Source organism: Lepidochelys kempii, chromosome 21, assembly GCF_965140285.1.
Source record: "Lepidochelys kempii isolate rLepKem1 chromosome 21, rLepKem1.hap1, whole genome shotgun sequence".
Lineage (NCBI taxonomy): Eukaryota > Metazoa > Chordata > Testudines > Cheloniidae > Lepidochelys > Lepidochelys kempii.
The window spans coordinates 3,696,102-3,704,898 of record NC_136400.1 but is presented as its reverse complement, the minus strand read 5'-3'; the positions used below and the strand labels follow the sequence as shown (position 1 = coordinate 3,704,898).

The 8,797-nt window shown below is 47.5% G+C and overlaps 1 protein-coding gene across 1 annotated transcript; it reads left to right on the top strand.

Annotated features, from left to right (window-relative positions):
• Window positions 1-2,188: 2,188 nt before the first annotated feature.
• Window positions 2,189-3,483, top strand: G0S2 (G0/G1 switch 2). The gene is made up of 2 exons (XM_073319581.1): window positions 2,189-2,293; window positions 2,864-3,483. The coding sequence occupies exon 2, from the start codon at window positions 2,888-2,890 to the stop codon at window positions 3,191-3,193; it is 306 nt and encodes a 101-aa protein (XP_073175682.1). The 5' UTR covers window positions 2,189-2,293; window positions 2,864-2,887; the 3' UTR covers window positions 3,194-3,483.
• Window positions 3,484-8,797: the final 5,314 nt, after the last annotated feature.

The window sequence follows — 8,797 nt, the reverse complement described above, 5'->3', positions numbered from 1 at the left end:
TTTTCAGTTTGCAAAGTGGGATCCACACCCACGCCCCCACCCAGTGGCTCTGCTAGAACAATCTCTTTGACCCTGCTAGACATCACACTGTTTTCTCAACGGAACTTCACTTCTCTTTCCACGATAATCAGCTGGACAAAATTTCCCTCTTAGCGCCACACAGTCGATCTTGACTCTGATATGCTGTTCTCCCTAGCAAATCCACACATGGGGAGCGAGAACAGAATATCCACATTCAACACAACCATCTGGATCTGAGAGGAGACTTCTGCCCAAATTTCCCAAGCAGCTCTGAGGGATTAGAAGGCATCCTGCGGCCTCCTCTAGGCTTTAGCAGGTATTCAGACCCGGAGTCCATAGCGCTGCGTAAGGCTCTTTCAGACAAGGAAGCGTTCTGCACATTGCTCAGCATTCACTGGCCCAGTGGGTGATGTAATCCACTTTACGCTGCTGATGCAATGCCCTTACAGAGCAGGCCGCAGAGGAAATGTCAAAGTTCTACAGAACATAATATAATGTACTTTAGTTTCACGCTCATTTCAATAGAAAAGATTGCATGCAACTGGCTTTCTTTTGGTTTCAGGATAGAAGAACTGAAGGCAAGAAACCAAATTCAGCAAGTGGGGTGGTGGGATGCAGCAGAGAGAGAGAGAGAGAGAGAGAGAGAGAGAGAGGGTATGTCTACATTACAGCGACTACAGCGGCTGGAGTGGAGATGCGTCCTACTTGGACAGAAGGGTTTTTTTCCCCAATCGGGATTCAGTGTGGTTAATCCACTCTGAGAAGGGGTAGCTAGGCTGACGGAAGATTTTGTTATATGCAGCATTTAGTCCATGTTGTAACTGAGACAATCCATTTAATCATTCAAAGTACTCAGTATTCAGCTGCTATTTTTTGCTGCCTCTTTTCCTGCCCATGTTTTGCTGTATCCCTGGACTGTGCAATTTCAACTATATGGTACCAAAAAGAAAGAGATCAATGCATTCCCCAAGCTCCTATGTACATACTGTAAATCAGGGGTTCTCAAACTGGTGGTCGCAACCCGCTGAAGGGTTCTTATGTGGGGGCCGTGAGCTGTCAGCCTCTACCCCAAACCTGCTTTGCCTCCAGCATTGATAATGGAGTTACATATATAAAAAAGTGTTTTTAATTTATAAGGGGGGGTCGCAGTCAGAGACTTGCTGTGTGAAAGGTACAAAAGTTTGAGAACCACTGCTGTAAATTACACTTTTCTGAAACACCAGGGGGTCTCTCCCCGAACTTGAAAGTGGGCAGAAGAATAAATTACCTTCCAAGGGCAATATTCCCCCTTTAGAGCCGCACTGCTGCTGACTTTCCCCAAGATCAGGTTTCAGAGTAACAGCCGTGTTAGTCTGTATTCGCAAAAAGAAAAGGAGTACTTGTGGCACCTTAGAGACTAACCGATTTATTTGAGCATGAGCTTTCCTGAGCTACAGCTCACTTCATCGGATGCATGCCGTGGAAACTGTAGCAGACTTTATATATACACAATCATACAAAATCATATTCTCTGTGTATATATAAAGTCTGCTACAGTTTCCACGGCATGCATCCGATGAAGTGAGCTGTAGCTCACGAAAGCTCATGGTCAAATAAATTGGTTAGTCTCTAAGGTGCCACAAGTCCTCCTTTTCTTTTTCCCAAGATCAGGGAGGGATATTACAATGCTTTTTGCAGCAGTTCAGGAGAGATCTGGGCAGATTCCAAACCTTGTGCATTTCACCCATCCGTCCCCCGAAGGGGGTTTATGATTCTGCAGCTGCCCCAGCCCCAGGCGCGACCACCCCCGCCCACCATAAAGCAAACGCACCAACCAGCCCACTCCTCCCCTGCCCGAAACTGGAGCGTGCCGAAACGTTTGCTACGTGACTCCCAGGCTCCAAGCCTGCCCAGAAGCCCCCTCCCACTCCTCGTGCCCAGAGGCTGGATTCGGCTGAGTGATGCCTGCGTGATCCGGCCGCGATCCTTCAGGCCCCCCCCGGGTGTGTCTGCTCCGCAGCTGGCGACCCCAGCCCCCGCAGCGAGCCTCAGGGCAGGGGGCGGTCACCCAACAGAAACCCTGCGGGCTGCACGCTCCGGGGCCGTGCACAGCCCTGCTGGCACCCAGCCTGCCTGAGCAATGAGGGGCCGGCCCCGGGCGGGGAGGAGCCGCCGGCCAGCCAGGCAGGCGATATAAGGCTGCGGGTGGCTGGGGGAAGCAGCTGCCCAGCTCCAGCCGAGCAGAGAGCGGAGATCCCTGGCTGCGAACCCGCGGAGCGGAGCGCGTCCTGCGGTGAGTACAGAGGGAGCGGGGTGCGGTCCCCTGCCCGCTGAGAAGGGGAGCGTGGGGCGGTCCCCTGCCCGCCGAGGGAGCCCCAGGTTATCCAGGGGGAATTTCAGACCCAAATGCCGGCAGTTACTATAGTTAGGGTGACCAGACGTCCCGATTTTATTGGGACAGTTCCGATATTTGGGGCTTTTCTTTTTTTAATAGGGGCTCCTATTACCCCCACCCCTGTCCCGCTTTGTCACCCACGTCTGGGAGTTCTTTAAACTCCGCTTCGCAGCGGGGGCTGGCTGGGATGAGCGCCCGTGTGGATGTGGCTGGAGAAAGGCCGAAGGGATCACTGTTGGGGGAGGTTTCTGGACTGCCCATCACCGCCGCAGCCCAGTGTCTGCATTTTCCTGAACTAGACCCTGGGCAATGACCGCGTTAAGAGTGGCCCTGCATGTGCCATGGGTCTGTGCAGGCTACACAGACTCCACTTTCTCTGGGAAGCGGCCCTGCTGAATGCAGAAGGAAGCAGCACTAGATAGCAGCTGATGGGTATCTGTCTTTTTTTCCCCCTCTCTTGCTCTGCAGGTTTTGTGACCTTCCAGGCCCAAGATGGAGACCATGCAGGAGCTGATTCCCTTTGCCAAAGAAATGCTCAGCCAGAAGCCCAGCAGAAAGATGGTCAAGATCTACATGCTGGGCAGCGTGCTGGCTTTCTTCGGGGTGGTTATTAGCCTGGTGGAGACAGTCTGCAGCCCTTTCACTTCTGAAGAGCAACTACAAGAGGAGGAGGAGAAGAGACCTCCCCTGGCAAAAGAGCACACTGTCCCCCAGAAACAGAGGGATTTGATCGTGGAGAAGAGCAAAGAGCAGGATGTAATGCAGAGGAACCTGGTGATCAGGCAGCGTGCATCCTAAGAGAGACTGCCCAGTCAGTGATAGGCCTGCACAAAAGACTGCTGCCCTGTTTGATCTCCAGGTGCGGACTCCAGGGAGAAGGGAATCGACACTGACTGCAAACACAAGGGACTCTAGAAAAGTGACTTCTATTTGCTGCCATGCAGCAGTTGAAAAATGCCACCCATTGAATATGTACCCTTTTGTGGTATACACAGGTGTAACGTGCCCGGCATTTTGCACCATGTTTTTTTATTGTGAATAAACTTTACAAATATATTTTGCATTATAAATAAATATTTTATACATCACCAAGCCTCTTTCTTTTGTCAGTCTTCAAAGAGGGATGGAGTCTTAATCCAGCTAAAGTTATTGAAATAAATTCTTCGCAGCAGCAGCCTAATGCCTCCTGGTGGGTGGTGTTTATCAGGGCACTTAGGGAAGTGTCCTAAGTTTGGCAGTGAAACAGTTGCTGAATGCTGTCACCTTCCAATTAGTACACACACACGCACTCAACAATGTGAGAGCTTGTTTGTTTTTCTTAAGCCTACAGGTTAGGAGTTCTTTCCCACATCCCTCGCCCAAAAATAATGCACTGACTTTTTTATACAAAACTGCTATTACTCACATCCTTGTATTTACAATCATACACTGGTTGGTTGGTTTGGGTTTTTTTAAGAATGGAGGTGGGGGAATGTAGCCAGATGGTGATCTCTTGTTACATGGGTGTAAATGCAGAAAGGGATATCTGGCCCACTCTGTCTTATTTCTAACAAGCTGCAGGACTAATGAAAAGAGCCCGATCCTGCCTCCATTCATGTTTATGGCAAAACGGTCAAGGACATTTATACCCACCTCTTACATAGCACTTTTCAGTACCATTATCCCCATTTTGCAGAGGGAGCAACAGACACAGAGCAGTGAAATGACTTGTCCAAGGCCACCAACCAGGCCAGTGGCAAAGCTGGGAACAGAACTCACGTCTTTGAGTCCCAGTCCAGTGCTCTACCCACTAGGACACACTGTTCTCACCAGACTGTCCTATGGTCACAATTTTCCTGCAATTTCTCACCTGCATGGTCTTGAATGCAGCGGACTGTTAGCACCACATGCTTTAATTAACAAGCGAGTAGGTTAACCGTTTCCACTGTCCTTTAAAAAAAAAAGATTGGTGCACATATGCTACATGTAACACAATGCTAGCAAACTCTCCCATTCAGAAGTCAATGGGTCATCCAACTATGGGAGGGACAGTTTTAAATGTTGGTTTCTATTTGCTAGAAGTTAGAATCTGCAATGCTATCTCCAGTGCCCCCAAAGAGGCAGGGTAAACATTACGTGCTGTATATAGCATCAGGAAAGCACACAAGCATTATGCCTCTGTCTAGCCCCAAGGGGAAAAAAGATCCCTTTTCTAATTGCTACAGAGGACAGAAGATAGTGGAAACAAAAAAGATAAGAAAACGGGAAAGAACATGCTGCTCTCACTAGAAAGATCCTGTATGGTTTCTAGATGCTAGTGTTATTTTAAGAATAAAAACATCGATCAACTTCACCCTTTCATCTGTGTAACCAACACCTGTTGTCAAAAAGGGCACATTATTTGGGGAGAATGTCCCTGAGCCTGTGAAAACGTCATATTCTGAATTAAACACAAGGGTGCACATACATTTTCCATCTGTGGAAAAAACTGGGATAGAAGTCAACATAAAATAGCACTTGAGAAATATCGTGTTTTATGTGCCAATCAAGCATTACTCAGGGTTTCAATTTCCCAGACAAGACAGACATGGGCCACTGCCTCATTCACTTCACTGACTGCTGCATGTGCAAAGGTGATGACACAATTTAGCCTGAAAAAAACAGCTGAACCATGTCCCTGAATAATGCCAGATCAAGGACATGGATAGTTTTGCAGCATACACAGATCCTTATGCTGCAGAAGGCTTGTTGTAGTGGAAAGAAAAACTTTGGGCCCATACTCCAATCCCCTTACTCACCTCGCTGCCCAGTCATGTACCTTACTTCAGAAACAGTCTCATTGAAATTGATTTTTGTTTTGTTTTTACAGCTCCAGTGGGGACCTGAGCTATGGTCAGGGCTCCTAGGGGCCACAAGTGTGAATTTGATTTAAATAAGAAGCCAACTGGATCTTGACTTGATTCAAGACTTTTTGGCTTCAAACTCTCTCAACATCTTACTCATTCACAGAACTAGACCAGCTTCACAGGTTACACCTGGTGCAGGACAATAGGGAAACCTAGAAAATGAAGAGAAACATTTCTTCTTTGCTGTCATGACAGGAAACCACTGTTCAAAGGCTTTGGATGAAGCCTCTCTGTTGGATGACCTGAATTTAATATGAGCCAGTGATTATTTTTATCATCCTCCAACTCTATGCAAAGGGGCATTTCATTTGGTCTGGGATGACAGGGAGAGGGTAATCCTGTCCTTCCACCCACTCCCCCTTTGAATAAAAATAGAGTTATCTAATTTCAGGGTTTATGAGCTTAAAGCAGAGAGATTTGTGCAACTGTCAAAATAGCTGCACTTTAGGCAGCTAATGGGATTAGACAGCTAGAATAGGCTTGACTACGCCAATATGTCTAGAATCGTCCAAGCAAGTCCTTCCTTCCAGTATGCAGCCTTCTGATCTACTGTGACCCTGGAGGTCATCCCTTTGCAAATATTTCCCCCAAAGGTCAATCTGAAAAATCAGTTCTGTATCTCATTGATTCTGCAACAGGAGTTTGCGCTTAATGCACAGAAAACCGTGGCTTTCTACAGCCATGCAAATTAGGCAAGTGTCAGTGGCTAAACTGCCGTGCAATAATGCCCGGGCAAAGTTTAACATCAAGCCATGTGTAATAGATCCAGTGCTTGTGAATTCAAAATAATGTCATGGTAACAGTGGTGGGTTGCAGGAATCACCCACTAAAGAAGAGGTTTCAACAAACCCCACCTTCTACATTATGGCTGGAATTTTCAAAGTGGCCTGTCATTTTGGTGCTTCAGTTTTTGAATCCCCAACTTGAGGTACCTGGCAATTTAATGCACCTTAACTCATGGATCCAAAACCAGGAATTCTTGTAATGTTTTGGGGCTATACAAACAGCCCAAACACTGTCATTTGCAACTAAATGCCATAAGCAAATTGTATCTGTCAGATACAGAAGATAGAGTGTTGTATCTGCATCATACATGTCCATTTGCAACTTCCAAAAAGATAGAGGGATTTTTTTTTTATTAATGTGGGCTATTGGGATATAGCTAAGAGCACTGGGATGGAATTGATTAGAGGGACATGTACGCTCAAACTCAGGAAAGGCTCCTAATGGTGACGTTTATAGAGTGAAATAACATCACTTGGACCATTTGAAATTGGACTGTGCTAAAGCATTTGGGGCTAAGCTTTAGGAAAAACCCTGCATTGTCTAAAGGATGAATGAATCCCCTAATATGGCAGGTGTTAATTTCTATTATTCTGTTCCATTTAGGACAGATCTAAATTCTGCTTATTCTAAGCAACGAATCAGGAAAAATCCCCTGGCACGTTACATCCCCAGAGACTGCAGCTGGAGTGAGATCTGGTGTATAGCTTCCCCCAGGCTCACCATGCACATCTCAGAAGAGGTTATGTTAACGCTGAGACTTTACTCAGACCTTGGTAGCATGATAGAGCTGAACACTGCCGCAGGCACCATGACCTTCTCTGACCTGCCAATGCACCGCAAGAGTATGGGAGGCTTGTTTTTTAGAAATGCCTAACTTGCTATTTGCAGGTTGGGGTCTGCTTGGTTCAAGGGCCTCCCAACTAAATTTAGGACTTCAGCAATCAACACCTCGAGAGAAACAAGCCAGGTTTTTTTTTTCAAGGGCACAGGGAGCATGGCCAGTGGCCAGGGCTCCTCCAGGCAGGCTGTAGTCAGGGTCCTGGAGATGATCTTTCCCAGGAGTGAGTTGGGTTAGGTCACCCAGCAGATATGAACATCACAAACACACTGTTCCCCCTGTACTAGCAATGTGCAAACTCTGACAGTACTTGTACGTGGGGACTCTCACTGAGACCTTTGAACAGGAATAGCACCTGAAACCTTCCCCAATCTCACCTCTACACTGGCCTTCCCACCTTCTCTGCTTAACACACATCTCCACACCATTTGCCAAGCCTGTACCCACAAGGGCGTTTTGCCGCTTCATTAATCCAAGATTTACCACATAACTGGGACGAGGCTTGACACTGGAATGAGGTTTGTCAATGAGGTGAAGTAGTCCGAGGAGTGGAGTGCCAGTCCCTTTGGAACAGTACAGGCAGAGCTGCTCCCCTTCCAGACTTTCTCCCTGGAGAACTAGCAAGGCAAGCCAGCTTTTCCCAAACTCCAGGAGCGCTCTTCTAGGGGCCAGAACACCTTCTGCCCCGTCCCACCACCTGAACATCGCACCTAATCCAACTGCTGCCCCTGCAATGGCTTCACACGGGGGCTGATTGGTCCCAAAGCATAAGGCCCTCAAAGCTCATAAGAAACACACTGGCTGCTACTGAGCCCAAACCTCTCAGATACACAGCAGATTCCCATGCACCGGCCACTGCATTTGCACTACCAGGCACTGTCCGGCTACTTGTTTCCCCAACTTGCTCTTTCATGGTTTCGACTGAGTTTCCCAAATCACCTCTGGAATGATCCAGTAGCTCAGGGGGCTGAGTGAACTGACTGTCGTCTCAGGCACACGTGTGTTTGAGAGAACACAATCAGCTCCCAAAAGGCAATGGTGCAATGTTCCTCGTGGCCATGCTCATACATGGCATTGCACGGTGGCGGGGCTCGGGCTCACATACAGGATAGAAGTCATTTGAGGCATGGCTGGCCTCTCTTGGAGCTCTACTGTCTACGCTGACCCTGCAGTTAGACCTTCACCTACACAAGCACATTTAGAACATATTTTTCAATGCCAGCTACCCTGATGCTGAAAAACAAACACTAAGTTGTCTTGGGAGCTCAGGTTCGATGGCCCATTCAGTCCTGACCCCTGCTAACACTGCGCCAAGTAGTGCCCTGGTGATGCACACCTCTGGGCATTCTGAGCTGCACTGTACCTGCCTTTTGTTGAGTAATGATCTAAGGCTCGATTGTAACCAATAATGACCAGAAAGTGACATGCCCGTGTCCCATTCCCAAAGCCCAGGACAGCCTCTCGAAAGTTTAGCTGGTAACATCAGCTTTTTCTTTATGATGAAACAGAAGCAAAGCTGCTTTTTTAAAAAAGCCATTTTAATTTCTGCCAAACTATTGAGAGCCCATCAGTTTTGCCTTGCATGCATAAACCTGACTACATTTTTCTCCTGTTCACTGTATTTGCCTCTAATACTCAGGCCATGGGTGGCTTGTGTGGGGAGGGAAGCTACAGCAGATATGATTTGCAGCTTCACTGACCATCCATCAGGACATTTAAAAATGCACCTTTAAATTTACATTAAATCCTCTCTCTAACGTGCTGTGGGTCTCAAGGAGTGGAAAGCATCCCCTGTGCAGAATGGCCAGCATAACGTCTATGCACCACTTATTTCCTTCAAGTGGGGTATAAATTGGACTTAAATGATACAGAGCTGACCCTCTGCACCAGGAT

What these genes read in the sequence shown, in the direction of transcription:
- G0S2 (XM_073319581.1), top strand. Translation starts at nt 2,888, where the DNA reads ATGGAGACCATGCAGGAGCTGATTCCCTTTGCCAAAGAAATGCTCAGC.